The 19,869-nt window shown below is 37.7% G+C and overlaps 1 protein-coding gene across 3 annotated transcripts in view; it reads left to right on the forward strand.

Annotated features, from left to right (window-relative positions):
* The window catches only part of SLC12A6 (solute carrier family 12 member 6), an 85,135-nt gene that overhangs the window by 1,134 nt on the left and 64,132 nt on the right, over positions 1-19,869 (forward strand). Inside the window, exon 1 of one of the 3 annotated variants that reach the window (XM_065870837.1) lies at positions 16,562-16,685. The exons of the other annotated variants lie outside the window; for them this stretch is intronic. Coding sequence (XP_065726909.1) covers positions 16,562-16,685 — 124 coding nt within the window. Of the gene's footprint in view, positions 1-16,561; positions 16,686-19,869 lie in introns of those variants that run through there. 3 annotated transcript variants of the gene reach the window in all.

Genomic DNA, 19,869 nt, shown 5'->3' on the forward strand with positions numbered 1-19,869 from the left:
ACGTAGATCTGTCAGGTAATGAAAACTTCTTGAAAACCGTAGCTTCAGCCACTGAATTGCCATTTTCCGGTGTCAGGAAATATTGTTCCTCGTAACCTAAAGGGTGCAGGAAACCAGAATGATTTTAGTTCCTTATTTCTGTTTTTTAATGTCTGGAGACAAGGTAGATTTGGTAAAGTTTATAGTCCTGGAATTCACTTATCCTTGGCTAATCTTTTTTTTTATGAAGACATTACAGGTCGATTCTTGGACTTTTAACAATTTTCAACTTCTTGGCAGACTTTACACTAGGTACCATGGTGTTAAAATTACATTATGGAATAAATAATAATTCATCATTTTCTCTTCTTACAAATTAATTCTAAATTGTAGTTTTAGTTTTTACACATCATACTCTATTTAGGTTGTAAAAATACCAGATAAGACTGTAAGTGTTAATTTTTTTAATGCTGTAATTGTCATTAGGTAATTTATAGTTAAATGTTGTTGGGTTTGTGACTTATATATTATGGAATTGTATTTTTATTCTGTTTTTAAAAGTGGACTTATTTCAGTAATGTGTTAGTTAGCCTTGCAGAAACGGGATCCTTGTCTAGGCTTCTGTCCTTATCTATAAGCATTCTTTAAGGTCTAGAGTGGTATTGCTTTACACCATAAGGTAAAACTGGGGACGTGTGTAGGTAAAATCTATCTCGTTTAGCTGGGTACAGAAGTTAAAGCTTGGCTCTCTACCTAACATCTTCCTTAATGTTTAAATAGTCTCTGGTACTAGAGAAAGGGAAATTAACAATCCAGCCATTAGATCGCACTTTTCCCTAGAGTATTCTTGGGAATCAAGTTTCCTACTTTCCCAATGACCTATTTTTCTCTTATTGTCTTTTAAAAAATTTCTTATGATGATCATCCTGTGATATATTTTCCACACCATCAGAGGGAACTGGTTAGAAATGTAATTATTTCACCTATGGCTTTGTAATATGCAGATACCCTTACTGGACTTAGATGTTGATCTTCAAAGGATGCTGTTGTCAAGAAAATCAAGGACGTGTTAATCTACATTTGTCTCTGGGTTGGATTTAGTATAGGAAAACAACTACTTCCTCTTCTACAGTGGACTCTATCCTTAAGTTCATAATGTATTTCAGAATTGTGTTTGCTATTTTACCATTTAGAATTTTGTGATTTTTTTTTTTGGTGGGGGGACCCTTTTTACATCCTTCAGTGGTTGTGACATTGGTATCATTCTCTCTCCTTTCCCCACAATTCCCATGCCTCCCACATTTCTTCCCACCTTAAGTTTCTTATCGTGTCATATACCTTTTATTCACATTACATTGCACAACCAAGGTGGGGTAACACAAGAAATTTTAAATATTTATTTCTATCTGTGTTTTAATTTTTTTCTACTGTTGGCCTTTTGAGTAGTAATTATCTTTCTGCTATCAAAGTGTTTATAGTTCTTTTTCATTTTGTCAAGGTTCCATTAGAACTTATGAGACTGTCAAGTTGGTAAATAAAATCAGCGATCTTAGCACTGTACTTGCTTATGCACGAAGAATGCCTTAAAGGTACAGAAGGAACTGCTGAGAGTGGATACCTCTGGACAGTTATGAAAATAGGGTGGAGAGTGGGAATTTTCCTTTATCTAAACAATTCAGTAGGGCATGTACAATCTTTTATATTGAGAGTGTATCACTTTTGTAATTTTAAAAGTTTTATGAGCCATAGCATGTTAGTTAGGGAACCTCAGATGATCAAGAATCAAATTCTGGTCAAAGCCCATTTTAATAAATGAGGAAACTAAGGCTTACAGAGATAGTTATTTGTAGATCATGAGTGGCAGAGCCAAGACTGAAATGCAGGCCTCCTGACTTCTGTCCAGGGCTTTTCATTACATCATTTTGCCTCTGCCATGATGAACATTGTTTACATTTGCCTCATAACCATTTGGTTAACTTAAATGATTGTTAAAATAATAATACCAAAATAGAGAAGAGAACATATTTTTATATGTCTTATACATTTTCTAATAACATTTCAACCTTTTACAATTCAACAAATGCTCCCTGAGGCTCTGATGTGTGTGAGGCACTCCAGTAGGAACTATAGGAAATGCTCAGGTAAAATATAGGTTCTGCCTTTGGAGCGCTCATGGCAATAGTGGTGAAAATGACAAGAACACTTGCACCAACATTTACTGATCAATTATTATGGGCCAGGCTCTGTTCTGGGTGCTAAGGATGCAGGACTGAGAAAAAGAATCCAATTACTGTTCTAAGGAAAGTTTTGATCTAATAGAGAAAGCAAACAAATTTTCATATAAATTATAATGCTGTATGATAAGTGCAGGAATAGAAGTATACATCAAAATACAAAAACAAGAAAAATACAGCCAATTTTAGAATAATACGGTAGAAAAGTATAGTTAAGGAAAATGATGAACTGAGGTAAAATGGAGACACCGAGAGACTGGAGGACTTGACGAGGTAAAAGTGATAGTGAATGATGTAGAGGGATTGAAGACTGTGATCAGATAGATGAATGTTAGGGTTAATGGATTCAGAGGTGGGGCAGTTCCAGTGTTAACATGTTCGAGTGTGCCTCCTTGGGAGTGGGTTTCTGAAGTGGAGTAAAAATAAAAGCCAGTTGAGTCAGGCCCTCTAAGTGTACCAACTTGGAGGCTGGCTGTCACCAAGTTTTACTGAGGGATGTTAGCTGGTAGAGATGCAAAAATTATTTAGATAAGCCCTTCCTTCATGGAGCCACCTCTGAAACCTTTTCTCATTCAACCCGACACCCAGATAGATCAGATCAGTTCTTTAAGTCCCTATATCTCTTATACAGACTACTACTAGAGCACCTATTTCACTGAATTTTGTTTTTTTATTTGTTTGTTTACATATTATCTTCCTCTGTTAGGCTGTAGGTTCTTGAGGACAGGGACCTGAATAGCATAATGCTGTCGACTGAAAAAAATGCACAACCTAAAAGTTGAGAATTACGTTTTACTTGACAGACTTACTGAGGACTTAAGCCCTCGATAAGACAACCTCTCATACAGCTCTGAGGGACTGTTGTGAAGATGTAAGGCAGGAGCCAGGATATACAGGAGTTTTTGCAAAAAAAATACCAAGTCGTGGAAACATCAAAAGATTACTGCTAATTAAAGAAAACCAGACATCTCAAGTTATTGAATTTAGTGCTGTTCTGTGTATGAGAAGATGCAGGACTCTGGGCTTATTGAAATTATTCCTTTAAGATGAGCCTTAGCTATCTAGGGCCAGTATCCTGTTTTTCTCCATCTTGAATTCCCTCAGGGTGCACCATTGCGGGTGGGTGGCTGCAATGACTGATGGCTCGATGGCCTCAACATCCTTTGTTCACTGATATGGCAGGCAACATTCTTTGTCCACAGTATTTAAAAACTCTTCAGCCAGAGTTGGAGACCATAGCTCAGAAGGGAAGAGGGATTAATCTTATATGCATGGGAAGAACTTTCCTACCTGAGGTGGGTTGCAAAGGGTAAGCAGAAGTTCACCAAGTGGACAAGGCCCAGCAGGCTTTTCCTTAAATGCCAGTAGGTCTTACAGAGTATTTATCTGCACTTGGTGCCATTATAGTACACATGGACGTTTAGCCCACTCTGCTGGTCTACCAATTCTGTGGGTTATTCGTAGGACACATCAATCTCTCATGCTAGGGTTAAATAACGTTTGACTAAGAATCAGAATAATGTTGCAAAGCTATCTTTTTATTTTTCATAAAAGCATGTTTCAAAGTACCAAGCAATCTTTTTATACTTTTGGAAAAAAATTCTAGTTTTTTGCCCCAAGCAAAAATAAGTGAATTACATTGTATTGCCAATTGCAGGTGACTATTACCTTTCTTTTAAATATACCTTTCATATTATATGGTTATTGAATACTACCATTTCACTTTGACACACTAACAGAGAGCTGTAACTAACATTGTGTAACATAGTAAAATGGATAGTTTTGTAAAAACACATGGATTTGGCACCTTCTTAGCTTTCCTGATAGCATCCTCTGATACATTTTTTTTTTCCAAGCTCGATTCCTCCCCCTACTTTTTTTTAAAGACAAGTAGCACTTGTGTGAAGCGTTTTGGTTACAGACCACATCTGTTTTTTCCCCCTCTCCTCCATACTGCAAAGCCAATGATTAAACTTTATAATATACTACTTTACACCACAAGTAGCAATCAGCTAAATCCAGAATGTGGGAACTTTTATTGAATAACTAGACTTTTCAACAAATAAATGGCATGGAGTGGAGGAGAGAGCAAAGGGGTGGGGGTGGGGGAGCTGTTACAGATAAAAAGCTGATCAACCAAATGCAATGTGTGGAATTTCTTTGGATCCAGATGTGAACAAAACAACTGTAAAAAGCCACTTTTGAGAAAATCAGGGAAATTTGACCACGTACTTGGTGTTAAAAAATACTAAGGAATTATTGTGAATTTTCTTAGGTACATTTTTGACATTGTGGTAATATAAAGCCCTTATCTGTAGAGATACATATTGACATATTTACAGGTGAAACGAAGTGTACTCCACCCTCCCTCCCCCCACGCCACAAAACAGTTGAGGAGAGATAGATACGATTGGGAAACATTTATAATTGGTTGAATTGGATTAATGAGGATTCATTTTACTGTTTTCTCTGATTTTGTGTATATTTGAAAATATCTGTAATACAAGCTTTTAAAAGGTTGGACTGCAACCCAGAAAGTTACTTTATTTATTTATTTAAATTAATTTTATTTATTTATTAATTTTTGGCTGCATTGGGTCTTTGTTGCTGCGCGCCGGCTTTCTCTGATTGCAGCGAGCAGGGTCTACTCTTCGTTGCGGTGCGCGGGCTTCTCATTGCGGTGGCTTCTCTTGTTGCAGAGCATGGGCTCTAGGCGCGCGGGCTTCAGTAGTTGTGGCTCGCGGGCTCTAGAGCGCAGGCTCAGTAGTTGTGGCGCACGGACTTAGTTGCTCCGCGGCATGTGGGATCTTCCCGGACCGGGGCTCGAACCCGTGTTCCCTGCATTGGCAGGTGGATTCTTAACCACTGCGCCACCAGGGAAGCCCCAGAAAGCTACTTTAATAGAAAGGACTTTCTTTTATAGATTCTGTCCTAGAATACTCTAGATATTTGATTAAATATTAGTGATTGGAAGAGTGATTGCTTCAACTTATTGTCTTTTATCTTGGGTGGTCTCTTCTATATCCTCACTAATTCTTTCCATGAGGGGCCTCATTCTTTTCCTGTCAGAGGCATGTTTCTTGATCCCAGATTCTCATAAACTTTGCTTTGATATTACCTGTACTGGAATGGAAAAGAAGGAAGAGGACACTCCTGGGTACCTAAGAATCTTATAAAAGTCATGCTTTTCTAATGTTAAGTCTCTTAGAATAAGGGGAACGTTTCTAATACTGACGTTTAAGGCAATTTGTACTGACCTAGAAGGACGATATTTGCTGTAAACTTTTGAATCGTGGTGCTCCTTTTGCCTCCTCTGCGTAATAAATACTTCTGGACCAGCCAGACCCCTTGCAAGCTTCACTGGAGAAGGGCAAACTGGATTTCAGTTCCCCCAACCCTCTTGCCCTTTTGGTCTGATGTAATCTGCACAGCTGCATCTGGTGGGCTTGTTGACTCAGAATAGTGCAGATTTTATGTGTTTAAGTTCTTGGTGATGTGTTTCTTAGCAGTAGGTATGAAAATTTGGAGAGCCGTATTGTAGGAATCATGAAAGCATTTTATTTTATGATTGTGTAAAACAATGTATTATTTTAATGAAATTTTTTAAGTATATGGAAAACCAAGAAGATATTCCCCATTAAAACCCTGTTATTAATGCTTTGGTGTACTTTGTAGAATCCCTGCAATTATGTATAAAGATATGAGCACAAGACTGAAGAACATACAATACCACACACACAGCACCTTGCTTTAACTGCAGAAGTTTAATAGTTGATTAATAGGAAATATTATTACCATATTTGCTCAGTTCTAAGGTGTACATGTCATATTTTTAACATTTCTGATATTCAAGTGCATTTTACTTTTGAAGAATTTTAAGCTACTGTAAAATCACGGGTGGAATTCACAGTTAACAAGATTTCAGAATCAAACCAATATTGTACAATTAATAAGTCAATCTGAGAGGCTATGTAAAACTTGAAAATTTGAAATTACCACTGGATGTTTTAACTGAAAAAATGTAAGGTCTAAAACTTTTTTTTTTTTCCTTAGAATCTAAGTTTTTGTACTTGGAAAGGACAGAAATAGAAAACAAAAGCTGTATTAAGTTGTTAGGAAATGGCAGGTATACTTCGGTCTTAATCCTAACTTTAGTTTTTTGTTTTTTTCTTTTTAAAATTTCGTATTATTTTAACTGAGAGCTGGGTTTCAGTCTTCTGCTTTGTATTTTTGTTACTGCATTGCTAAGCCTTATTACATTTCATATGGCCTTGAGAAATCCGTGCAAGATATTCAGTTGATAGCATTCATCTGTTTACAGTTGGAACCATTTGGTAGATAGCTTTAATTTTTGGCAAAGTGGCGCCTAAATTTCTTCCATTTTACCAGACAAGACTGTTTTCCCTTTTGGGGTAAGGGTATTCATTTTTCATATTGCTAATTTTACAAAAAGAAAACACTAAGAAGTTTAAAACTCTTGTATACACATGTACCTTTTCACTTCGAGGAGCTATGATAATTGAATCAACTGAAATTTATCTTTATTTTGAGAGCATTTGCTTTTAATATTTAAGCTCGTTTTTTTATATCCAGAAATAATACTTATTTTCACAACAGTTAATTTACATCCCAAGGTGCATGTAAAAAATTCTGCTTTTGATTTTTATTTTTTAAAATAAATTTATTTATTTATTTGTTTTTATTTTTGGCTGTGTTGGGTCTTTGTTCTGTGCGCCGGCTTTCTCTAGTTGCAGCGAGTGGTGTGCGGGCTTCTCATTGTCGTGGCTTCACTTGTTGCAGAGCACCGGCTCTAGGCGCGCGGGCTCAGTAGTTGTGGCACACGGGCTTAGTTGCTCCGCGGCATGTGGGAATCTTCCCAGGCCAGGGATCGAACCCGTGTCCCCTGCATTGGCAGGCAGATTCCCACCCACTGCGCCAGCAGGGAAGCCCCCTGATTTATTTTTTTTCTAATTTAGCAGTGTTCTAATTTCCAAGTAAAATTTTAGGAATTAATAGGAAATAGAGAACAGGCTTGCCTATTAGATGAGGTTAATTCTTTCCTTTGCTGAAAAATCATCAGTTCTGATACTTTTTCATTTAAAAAAAAAAAAGTCATTTTCTTCTGAGCTAAGGTGGATTTCTTCTCCAGGAAAAAGCTGAAGCTCATAAGGTTAAGTAACCTGCCCAGGGTCATACAAGTAATAAATTGAAGAATAGTGATTTGAACCCAGTGTTTGTGATTCTAACACCAGTATTATTGTCATTACACTTCCTCTGCTAATGGTGGCTGGCTCTGTTGAAACATTTATTCAGCTTCAAATGTATAATAGAGCAAGCATAAGGAAATGCAGTCTTTATCTTCTGGGTACATTTTTGCAATTATTTTGCCTGGGATTGGGGGCATGAAAGAAAATGGTTTTTCTAAAAAAGTAGTAAAATGACATGTTTCCAGAATAACTTAAGGTTCTGTGTTCCTAACAAGAAATCTGGCCTAACAATGTGTATTTTACTGTCTTTTACACAAATGATCTCAGATAACTAGGGCAGTATAATAGTGCTGAATTACATGAATAGTTACTGATTTAGTTACATTAGTCCACCTAAAGTTAATGAATATTCATATTTTGACCCCTGTCTCAGTAGATCTATTTTAAAATGGAGTTTTGTTTCAGGGGAGGAAGGAAGCAATAACTTATAAAAATACTTGTTCTCTGAGGTGAAAATTAACAAGGAAATTTTGTTTCAAATTATGTTTTCATTTTCCTTTCTCTACATTTTTTAGAAATATGTCCTAAGTTTTGACAGTATGGTGCTTAACATCAGTTTAATTTTCTATACAGTATTGGTAGCCTTGACTAGAAGCCCATACAGTGTATTTCATAGTAAAAGAATGAAATGTCATACATCAGAAATGAGATTCTGAGTTACTGAGTAGTCCATGTTAGTAGCTGCCAGTGCTACCTCTGGTTGGTGATTCTTGGGTCCTATCATACCTAGGGTATGATGACATTGAGGTGAGCAGTCTTATACAGGGAATTGCAATATTGTGAAAAAGTTAACAGTAGAAGCAGAGGGCTCTAAGTACTCAGAGGCTTTTGATAATGTCTTCTTTAGAATTTGGATCAGTAGCCAAAATGGAAGGCGTAGCTAGCAAATTAGCTAGCTATCAACTATCCTACTACATTCTTTCCTCTAGTGAAGACTCACAACTTTAGGTCCCTGTAGAAGTAACTGGGCAAGGTAGTGCTGTGTTGTGCTCTCAAGATTCTTTCTATGCTTATACTGTATTACAGTATATTGTTTTATATTGCCTTTTATTGTGTAGTTAATTGGATAATAAGACTGTGAACTCCTTGAGGGCAGGAGCAGTGTCTTGTTCTCCATTGTATTCCTGTTTCCTGGCACATAGTGAACACTCAAATATATATTGAATAAATGCATGATTCCTTCAGCCTCAGTAAAGAATAGATTTTTCTGATGTTTTGATTTGGAGAACTCTTTGTCATCCTTACCCTACAATATTACGAATCCATTAGAAAATAATGTCTTTTATGTATTTACTGTCTTTCAGTCGTTAGTCCCAAAATACATTATTCATCATTCATGCCATTTTATAAAAATCTATTCATAGACAATTTTATGTAATTTTGAGATTTAGAAGTTTTAAGTCCTTACTATCCATGATAGTTGGTCCTCATCAAAGTAATTGATTCATTTAAGTCTTTTTATAATTGTCTACATAGTAAGGCAAGATTTAGTTTGTGATCATTTTTATATTTTAAATTAATATTTACTGTCCCAGTGTCTGAAGGAGAAAAAGGTTTTGCTGAATACGGTAAATAGGAAATTTGTATATACATAATGAGAATCTGTATACTTTTCAGGCTCCAACTATATCTCTAAATTTAGGTAATGAACTGCTCATTCTCTTCTAGCAGAATGTTTAGATCATTCTCTAACAGAGCCATTCAGTGTTGTATGCAGACGGTGCTGGACCATGAGCTATTTATTATGTCTGTGAGGAGATGAGTTCAGAAATTCAGAGTTTTTAGAAACTTGCATAGCAGTTTGTTAAAGCAGGTTTATGTCTATTGAATCTAATAATAAAAATTGGAATTTGTGTTTTGTATATTTTTCATTTTCTAGTAATTTTTAAAATTATTATTGGGTTTTTTTTCAAAATTTTTAGCCCACAAAGAACTGGAAATTTAGAGAAAAATAGTCCTTTACCAGAGATAATTTGCAATGAGATTGTGTGGTTCTAGATAATTTGCATAACTTTTGTACAATACAGTTCTCAGTTTCTGCAAACCAAGAGGAAATACATATATGATTTGCTTTAAAATTGAATGGTTTTTAGTGATGGCATATAACAAAATATTAAAAACTGATAGAGAATCCTTATGTCGAAAATAATTTCCCACTGACTTTCCCTTGTTTCAGTCTTTTCACTGAACCTAGTTTGTCTTCATTTTTTTAATAAATGGGTTGAATAAAATAAAATGCTGGTTATCATGAATTGTTAGCCATGATGAAAAATTAAATTGTTAGCCATGATTAAAAATTAATAATAGAATAGTGTAGAATGGTAAATTGTACTTTCAAAATATTACCCAAAGTAGACACATTCTTTTAAAGAATGGGCATGCTTTTTTAAAAATACAGACACAGTATAGTCACAAGTGTTTTACTGAGACTAATAAAATAAATATAATATGTATAATATTTAGCCTAATGTATAAAGCACTGTGGAAGTAATACTATAAGAAATGCCCTTTTTGCCGTAGGCTGGCCTCATATCTTACTGCTTCAAAATACCATAGATTTTTTAAAATTTTATTTTATTTAAGTATAGCTGATTTACAATCTCGTGTTAATTTCTGCTGCACAGCAAAGTGATTCAGTTGTGGTGGGGTTTTTTGTTTTGTTTTTGTTTTTTGTTTTTGTTTGTTTCTTTGGCCATATGCCATGCAGGATCTCAGTTGTCCGACCAGGGATCGAACCTGGGAACCTGGGCCCCTGGCAGTAGAAGCGTGAAGTCCCAACCACTGGACCCCAGGGAATTCCTTGGGTTTTTTTTTTTTTTTTAATGTGAAACTATAAATATTTCAAGCCTGTATGATGACTCTCATTTCAAACAATATTCAACACTCTAGAATCAGGAAAAGCATTTATGCAGCTGCCTGAATTTATGTGAAGTGAAATTTGACCATAAGTGACTTGTTTTATACTCAGATCCAAAGTTTTTTAGATTTCAGTAAACTTCATTCAGTTCATTGTATTTTTTTCTGACATTTTTTAATGAAAAATTTCAAACATATACAGAAGTTGAAAGATTGTATGATGAACACCCATATCCATAGCCTCCAGATGCTACAATTAACATTGTGCTGGGCTTCCCTGGTGGCGCAGTGGTTGAGAGTCTGCCTGCCGATGCAGGGGACACGGGTTCACGCCCCAGTCCGAGAAGATCCCACATGCCGCGGAGCGGCTGGGCCCGTGAGCCATGGCCGCTGAGCCTGCGCGTCCGGAGCCCGTGCTCCGCAACGCGAGAGGCCACAACAGTGAGAGGCCTGCGTACCACCAAAAAAAAAAAAACAAAAAAAAACCATTGTGGTATATTTGTTTTTTTTTTAAAAACCCACATTTTAATTAAGTAATTAAATTTATTTGGTTGCACCGGGTCTTAGTTTAGTTGCAGCCGGCGGGCTCCCTTAGTTGAGGCATGAATGTGGGATCTAGTTCCCTGACCAGGGATCATCGAACCCAGGCCCCGTGCATTGGGAGCACCAAGTCTTAACCACTGCGCCACCAGGGAAATCCATGCTATATTTGTTTTATCACATATTCATTCCTTCCATTGATCCATCCATTTTTGAAGCATTTCAAAGTAAGTTGCAGACATCAATGTGCTTCACACCTAAGCACTTCAGTGTGCGTATAATTAATGTGTGATGTATAATTTCTAATGTTTTTGAGATTCAACCATGTTGTTGAATGTATCAGTAGTTCATTCCTGGTTATTGTTGGGTAATAGTCTATTGTATGAATATACTATAGGTTGTTTATCTTGTGATGGATACCTAGGCTCTTTCCTGTTTGGGCTGTTATGAATAAAGCTGCTAAAAACATACATGTTCAAAAGTTTTTTTGTGGACTTAGCTTTTATTTCTCTTGGGTAGATACCTAGAAAAGGAATTGCTGGGGCTTCCCTGGTGGCGCAGTGGTTGAGAGTCTGCCTGCGGATGCAGGGGACGCGGGTTCGTGCTCCGGTCTGGAAAGATCCCACATGCTGCGGAGCGGCTGGGCCCGTGAGCCATGGCCGCTGAGTTCCGCAACGGGAGAGGCCACAACAGTGAGAGGCCCACGTACCGCAAAAAACAAAAAGCAACAACAAAAAAAAGGAATTGTTGGGTCATAGTGTAAGTGTATGTTTAAACTTATTAAAAAACTGCCAGGGCTTCCCTGGTGGCGCAGTGGTTGAGAGTCCATCTGCCGATGCAGGGGGGACGTGGGTTCGTGCCCCGGTCTGGGAAGATCCCATATGCCACGGAGCCGCTGGGCCCGTGAGCCATGGCCGCTGAGCCTGTGCATCCGGAGCCTGTGCTCCGCAACGGGAGAGGCCACAACAGTGAGAGGCCCGGGTACTGCAAAAAACCCCCACAAAACTGCCAGACATTCTTCCAAAGTCATCACACCAACATTTGCTCTACATCCTTGCCAACAATTTTTTTTATAGATTTATTTATTTATTTTTGGCTGTGTTGGGTCTTTGTTGCTGTGCGCAGGCTTTCTCTAGTGGTGGCAAGTGGGGGCCGCTCTTCTTTGTGTTGCGTGGGCTTCTCATTGCAGTGGCTTCTCTTGTTGTGGAGCACAGGCTCTAGGCGTGCGGGCTTCAGTAGTTGTAGCACGTGGGGTCAGTAGCTGTGGCTTGCTGACTCTAGAGCGCAGGCTCAGTAGTTATGGTGTATGGACTTATTTGCTCCACTGCATGTGGGATCTTCCCGGACCAGAGCTCGAACCCATATCCCCTGCATTGGCAGGCGGATTCTTAACCACTGCACCACCAGGGAAGCCCCTTGCCAACAGTTTTAATTGTGATTTTAATTTGCATTTCCTTGATGGCCACTGAGCAGTTTTTCAAGTGCTATTAGCCATGTGTATAGCTTCCTTTGTGAATTGTCTGTTTGAATCTTTTGTTCATTTTCTTTTTTTAAAATTTATTTTATTTATTTATTTTTGGCTGTGTTGGGTCTTCGTTGCTGCGCACAGGCTTTCTGTAGTTGTGGCGAGCAGGGGCTACTCTTTGTTGCGGTGTGCAGACTTCTCATTGTGGTGGCTTCTCTTGTTATGGAGCATGGGCTCTAGGTGCACGGGCTTCAGTAGTTGTGGCATGTGGGCTCAGTAGTTGTAGCCCCCAGGCTCAGTAGTTGTGGCCCATGGGCTCTAGATCGCAGGCTCAGTAGTTGTGGTGCACGGGCTTAGTTGCTCCGCGGCATGTGGGATCTTCCCGGACCAGGGCTCGAACCTGTGTCCCCTACATTGGCAGGCAGATTCTTAACCTCTGTTCCACCAGGGAAGCCCTTGCTCATTTTCTGTTGAGTTGTCTTTTTATTATTAACTTGTAGGGGATTTTTGTATACTCAAAATACAAGTCCTTTGTCAAGCATATGTTTTTTTGATTTTGGGGTTTTTTTGCCGTACGTGGGCCTCTCACTGTTGTGGCCTCTCCCGTTGCGGAGCACAGGCTCTGGACGCACAGGCTCAGCGGACATGGCTCATGGGCCCAGCCGCTTCGCGGCATGTGGGATCTTTCTTGACCAGGGCACGAACCCGCGTCCTCTGCATCAGCAGGCGGACTCTCAACCACTGCGCCACCAGGGAAGCCCAAGCATATGTTTTATGAATATTTTCTCCCAGTCTTTGACTTGCCTATTCATTTTCATAATGGTGTCAGTTTATTGTATTTTTTCAACATTTTATTATGAAAAATTTCAGAAATACAGAAAATTGCAAGACTTAGAGTGAACACTTGTATACTCACCACCCAGAATCTATCATTAGTATTTTATAATACTTCTCCTGTCATATATCTATCCATTTATCTTAGTATATGCATTTCAAGATTTCAAGGTTCAAATTGCAGATATCAGTTCATTTTTCCCAAATACTTCAAAATCAGATTGTTAGTTAGAATTCAGTATCTGTTTGCAGCTTTTTTTCTTTTGAGTTAAACTTTTCATACCATGAAATACACAATTTTTTTTTTTTTGCGGTATGCAGGGCTCTCACTGTTGCAGTCTCTCCCGTTGTGGAGCACAGGCTCCGGACGCGCAGGCCCAGCGGCCGTGGCTCACGGGCCCAGCCGCTCCGCGGCATGTGGGATCTTCCCGGGCCGGGGCATAAACCCGTGTCCCCTGCATCGGCAGGCGGACTCTCAACCACTGCACCACCAGGGAAGCCCAAATACACAAATTTTAAGTGAAGATTGGCAGAATTTTGACAAATGCATATACCTGTGGAACTTTAAACTCTATCAAGATGTGGAATATTACCATCACTCTGCGAAGTTCTCTCATGCCCCGTCTCCACTTCCATTCCCCCAAAGGCAACCATTATCCTGTTGTTTTTGCACCACAGTACTTTTGCCAGCTCTAAAACTTCCTATTAGTGGCTCCATATATTATGTACTCTTTTGTTTAAGTACTCTTAACAAAAAAAACATAAACAAAAACTTTTGTTTATGTATGCTTCTTTCACCTAGCATAATGTTTCTGAGATTCACCTATATTGTTGTAGGTATCACACTAGTTCATTCCTTTTTATAGCTGAATAGTAATCCTTTGTATGAATATATCAGAGTTTATCCATTCTCCTGTGGCTATACGCTTGGGTTTCCAGTTTTGGCCTGTTGTTAATAAACTGCTGTGAACATTCTTATACTATTTTCATTCAGGGGGGTAAATACCGAGGAGTGCAATTGTTGGATTATAGGGGAAGGTACCAGACCCCTTTCCAAAGTGGGTGAACCAATTTACACTCCAGTAACGATGTATGGAAGTTCCTTTCATTCCACATTCTCACCAAAATTGTCAGTCTTACCAGTTTTAGCCATCATGGTGGCTGTGGAATGGTATACTCTTTGTGGTAGTTTGTTGTACTTTAAATAGCTGTTTCTTATATCCCACCTTCTCTGTCTAACCACTGTTCCTATATAGCACTTACACATCTCTTCTTTGCCACTTTCCCCGCCCCCAACGTTTTCTATATTACTTTAAACTTGCCTTGAATATTTTATGCCCCTGCACTGTTATCTACAGTCCAGTCTAGGAGAGAACTATTGGTAAGTTGGCTCTCTCTTAAGTTGGTAAATAAATTACTCATCATTTTAACAGGAATTTGTTACATTCCTACTTGCTTAGTTTGGGGTTTTTTTTTAGAGGGGAGAGGTGACAGGATAACATTTGTACATAGGCTTATGTGTACAAGCTGTACATAGATTTATAAGCATGAGTCATTGTTTCTGTCCACTGACTATAAAAGATTAGCCACAGTTCAACTCTCTTAATAAATTAAATATGAAAAGTAAGATCCCATTGGAAATATCCAATGGCACTAAAGTATTAATAAATTTGGAACCTAGAATATAATGTTGAACTCTGACAATTTGGTAGTTCCTTTGAGTAAATCAGCAGAGTAGCTACCTGAGTTGTAAATATGGAAAAATCACCAAGGGCACTACCACACCTGATTTAGTTTCTATCAGAGATAAAAAGCAGTTTCAAAGGCTTCTCAAGTGACAAACGTTTCTCTTATAGTATTGATAGTTCTCAACCTTGGCTGCCTGTTAGAACCACCTGAGGGAACTTTTACAGGTCCTATTGCCCAGATTCTACTCCAGAGGAATTATATCAGAATAGCTGGGATGGGACCAGGCATTAGTTGTTCTAAAATCTCCCCAGGTGATACCAATGGTGCTGCCAAGATTACAAACCAGTGTTAAACAGGAGCCCATGAAATAAAATGAGGTAAGTGTATATGAGTTTTCTTTCTATGAAACTTCTATGCTGCCTACCAACAAGAGTATTAGAGGTTTTTAAGTGAGGCTTCACCATTTACAAACTCTGTGACTTTGGGCAAGTTCCTAGCCTAATGTTTCTGTTGCTGTGATGATTAAATGAGATCATAACAGAAAGTTTCTAGTGCAATGCAGAGCACAGAGTAGGTCTTTAACAACTATTGGCTTCATTCTCTTTAAGAAGTGGTATATACTGGAATAAATGGGGATTATAAACCATCATTCTTCTTTAAATTTAGTGCAGTCTTGTTTGTCAGGTGTTACTAACAACAAAGCCCTCATATTACATCATTAATGGAAAATAGCACGGAGCTCAAGTTACTGAACTCCCTTGTCTAGGTGCAGAGATAGGGCCTTATACCCTGTAGTTAAAGTCATCAACTGAGAACACAGTTATCTGATAAAGTTAAGTATGTTATTTTAAGTGTGTGCTGAAGGAACTGTACACCTCTTAATCAGGGATTTTCTTGTTTTTTTTTCTTTAAAACACAATGTTTAAACTCTGTACAGTACAAAAAATTCTGAACTCTTCCCTTTAAAAATATTTTGCTCTTTTAAACAACTTGGACTTTCGGGAAAGTTAATGTCTCTTCTTGGATGTCCTTGTATACACTATAGCATCTAGAACTATATCTTGTATAAAATATATAGATATTCATTAAATACTTGCCAAGTGAATGTTCTTATCTGAAAGATAAGAAAAAACTTGTATTGATTTGTATGAGTAGTTTCAGTATGCTTTGAAATAAAGCAACAACAGAAGCTTACAAATAGTTTGATTTTCTAAATTAATGTAAGTCTTTCTTTAAAACGAAAAGTTTACAAAATGAACTGTTCCTTAATCTTCTTTCTCCTGTGAGATATGAGAGTAGAGGTTGAGATACTGACGTGCAAATAACTTAAGGAAACAGGAGGGTGAGCACAGAGTGGGCGGAGTTCCATGCATTCTGCCCACTCTCCAGCCATTGGCAGCTCTGGGAAAGCAGCCTAAACAGTTCTTGGGATTCTTAGAGTTTAATAATAATAAGCAAGAGGTGGAGTGCTTAATCCTTTTAAGTGAATGGTAAACACTGTGGAAGGCGTGTCTTCTAGGTTCCACTCCCTTGGGGCTGTAGGTCACGTGAGCTGAAAGTACTTCCCGATTCCCAGACTAGGTCTCCTGTGGACAGTGATCAGAGTCGGAAAGGGCACAGCAAGGAAGAGGTAGGCAGGGAAGGTAGACTGGAAGGAAGCTTAAATATAGGGAGAGCACGGGTTCCTAACTACAGCAATGCCGCACTTCACCGTGACTAAGGTAGAGGATACAGAGGAGGGGGCAGCAGCATCGGTCTCCCAAGAGGGGGAGCCCAGCTTAGCAGAAATAAAAGCCCGGATTCAGCCTTCAGATGAATCAGGTGAGTACTCAATGTGGGAGCACTGGGAAACTGGGGGTTTTCTTGAAAGAAATAGTAACTAAAATATTCAAAATGCCTCTTTTAAGAATGGAGAAAAGGTATTGTGGTTAAAGTACTTTTCAATCAACTGTTTCACTCCCTTGTATATCTGATAACTTATCTTACTTTTTTCACATTCTGGTTTGTTTTTCCCCACAATGAGTTCTGTGTTCATTGCCTACAGGTGAAACTGAATCGGTGGCAATGTATGAAAAGCGTTTTCAAGCAAAAAGAAAGGCACAGTTAGAGGCAATTTATGCGGAATTTAGAATTCATCTTTTGCTCAGTTTAAATTATATCTGGAAGAGTACATAAACAGGGAGCCTGGTTCAGTAGTTTTGTACAGTGGACTTTGCACTTGTGACTTTGCAAGTTATTCAGTATTTTGCCTCAGTTTCCCAGTTAAACAGTAATTCAATAGTGAATGGTCTGAGAATTCTTTAATGAAAGAACAAAAGTACAGTAGGTCATTATGGTGACTAACATAGCTTCAGGTTTAATAAATTTGACAAATGTGATTATCCCTATTATTTTCTCTAAATGGTAATAGTTACATTTACTGGGGGGAATTGTGGTTTTGAATTTTTAACATGCCATTAAAATCTGAGTTAACATTATGGTATTAAATACAGCCATAGTTTGAAGCCCTTTATATTTTAAGTCTGTAAGTTTCATAAATTGTCGAAAACTCTTCTAGTGCGTGAATAAAGGTTAAGGGAATAAAAATCTCTTACAATTCCTTTGGATTTCATGATTGTAACTGTCCCCTGTAGCAAGTAACATCACAGTTCTTTGCTGTAAACTGCTGTTGACCCTCTCTTGTCCTAGCAAGCATTCATGAATTTTTAAAAATCTGTAACTTAAAGATAAGGCTTATCAAGAAAAGTTCCGTTTATCTTTTCCTTTTAGTGAGAGAATTTACTAGGGGAAGATAAGAAAGGTTTTGTGGAAACTTTGTCCACCAGGTTATTTTTTTTCCCCACCAGGTTATTTTTCATTTTGCTAAATAAATAGGGTGATAAGTTGAAAGTAAGGTTAACCTCAACAAGGACCTACGGTGTAGCACAGAGAATTATACTCAATATTTTGTAATAACCTATAAGGGAAAAGAATCTGAAAAAGAATACATATAAAAGTGTGTATATATATATATATATAAACTGAATCGTGCTGTACAGATGAAAATAACACATTGTAAATCAACTATACTTCAATTAAAAAAAAAGAAAAGAAGGTTAACCTACTTTGTACTTGAACCCGATTCTCTGCAAACTCTAGGTTAAAGAAGTTAGGTTCTCTTTTGTGATTGTGTGTTCGAAGCTGCACTTTCTTGATTGTTTGTGTTTGCTGTCCTTAGATTTTAATCCCATTAAGCTTTTGTTTTTGCTGTTGTCTCACTAATCCCACAAAACGCAAACAAGTGCATTCCTTATCACCTCTACTTTATTTTATTATTTCATCCTTACTGGTCTCATAATGTTTGGGGAAATCTGCTTTCTTCAGATTAGAACAGTGTTGAAATCATTTAATCTATTAGTAACCACCTAGAAAACTGGAAAAAAAATTTTATAGCAACCAACATTGTAATAAGTGACGGTGCTAGGCTTAATTTATTTTCTTTCATAGTAATTGTTTTGGACAAGGAAGAAGTGACAGATATAATCTAACTCGAATTTAATAAGGCCTTTTATTTTGGCGTTTTCCATGACAGCCCAGAAAGTATCCACTTGCATGAACTATTGTTTGGTAAGTGAACAACTGATGGAAATCCATTATCTAAATTGTATACCATTATTGTAGGGTTAAATTAGACGGGGTGGGGGGGGGGAAAGGAAGGAAACGTATATGGGGAAAACCTCAGTTTTTTTTGTTTGTGTTTTTTTGTTTTTGTTTTGTTTTGGTTTGGTTTTTGCTTAGTAAAATGTTCTTGAGGATAGATAGTGGTTTTGGAGCAGTTACTTGAGATGTGATAAGTTGTATCCACTTGTTCTTCTGAGTTAAAAATCCTAAATGGATTGTGGTTTTGTTGCAAGCACTTCTCATACTAGCCAGTTATGGAACCAGTCCCTTTTTTTTATTGTTTCTCCTTTGTGAGGAGAGAAAAATATGATGTACTGTCATATAAATTGAACATATTTAGAAAGCAGATCATCCTTTAAAATGTGTTTTTTTAGAAGATGATATTTATTTGAACTAGACAGGTAATTTGAGATAAAATAGAAATATAAATGTAGACGTAATCTAAACTAATTTTAAAAAGATGTACGTTGTGGTGATCCTTTTGTAATGTATAAAAATATCAAATCACTATGTTGTACACCTGAAACTAATATAATACTGTAAGTCAACTATACTTCAGTTTTAACAAAAAGTACATTCATCCCTACCATGCTAGCTACTAGAATGCCAGTCTAGTAAAATCCTACTTAATTTTGGTTTTGAAGGGAAAAGCAGAAACTCAGACTTAACCTAACATCTTTCTTGACTATATTCCTCCTCCCGTCCAGTTTAGGTGCCCTCTCCTATGTTTTCTCTGAAGCCTGTCCTTAGAAATAGCATGTACCACACGGTATTGCAATCACCTGTTCACTAGTCTCTCTCCCAGATAGACTGACCGTAGGCTGCTTGAGGGTAGAGATCTTGTTGGATAATTTTGTACCTCCACGTCCAGGTGAATTACACACAATAGGCAACTCAGTGTACAGACTTGTTCTTTTCCTTTTTTTATTCACTAAACACATGTTCATGCCAGGTGTACTTTTTTCCTAAGGCTACGAAGGCAAAGGAAGTATAAGTTCCCCACCAAAGGCAGCAGAATGGCTTTGGAGCCATGCACCTGGCTTTGAATCCCAGTCCTACTAATTATTACTAATTAGTAGCAGTGATAATATGTATTAATTATTACTTGAGTGACTTTGGGCAAGTTATTTAACTTTTCTAAGCCTTACTTTACTCATTGATAAAAGGAATAACAGTACTACTTACTTCACGGGGTGGTTGTGAATTAATGGGAAAATGAACATAAAGCACTTAACACGTGTGTGACACAACACTCAAAAATAAGAGCTACCGTTTACTTATTATATTGTGATTAATAGTTTAATAAAAACAAAAGGAAACCGTTTTGGATCACACATTCTGGAGA

Source organism: Phocoena phocoena, chromosome 2 (genome assembly GCF_963924675.1).
Source record: "Phocoena phocoena chromosome 2, mPhoPho1.1, whole genome shotgun sequence".
Classification (NCBI taxonomy): Eukaryota; Metazoa; Chordata; class Mammalia; order Artiodactyla; family Phocoenidae; genus Phocoena; species Phocoena phocoena.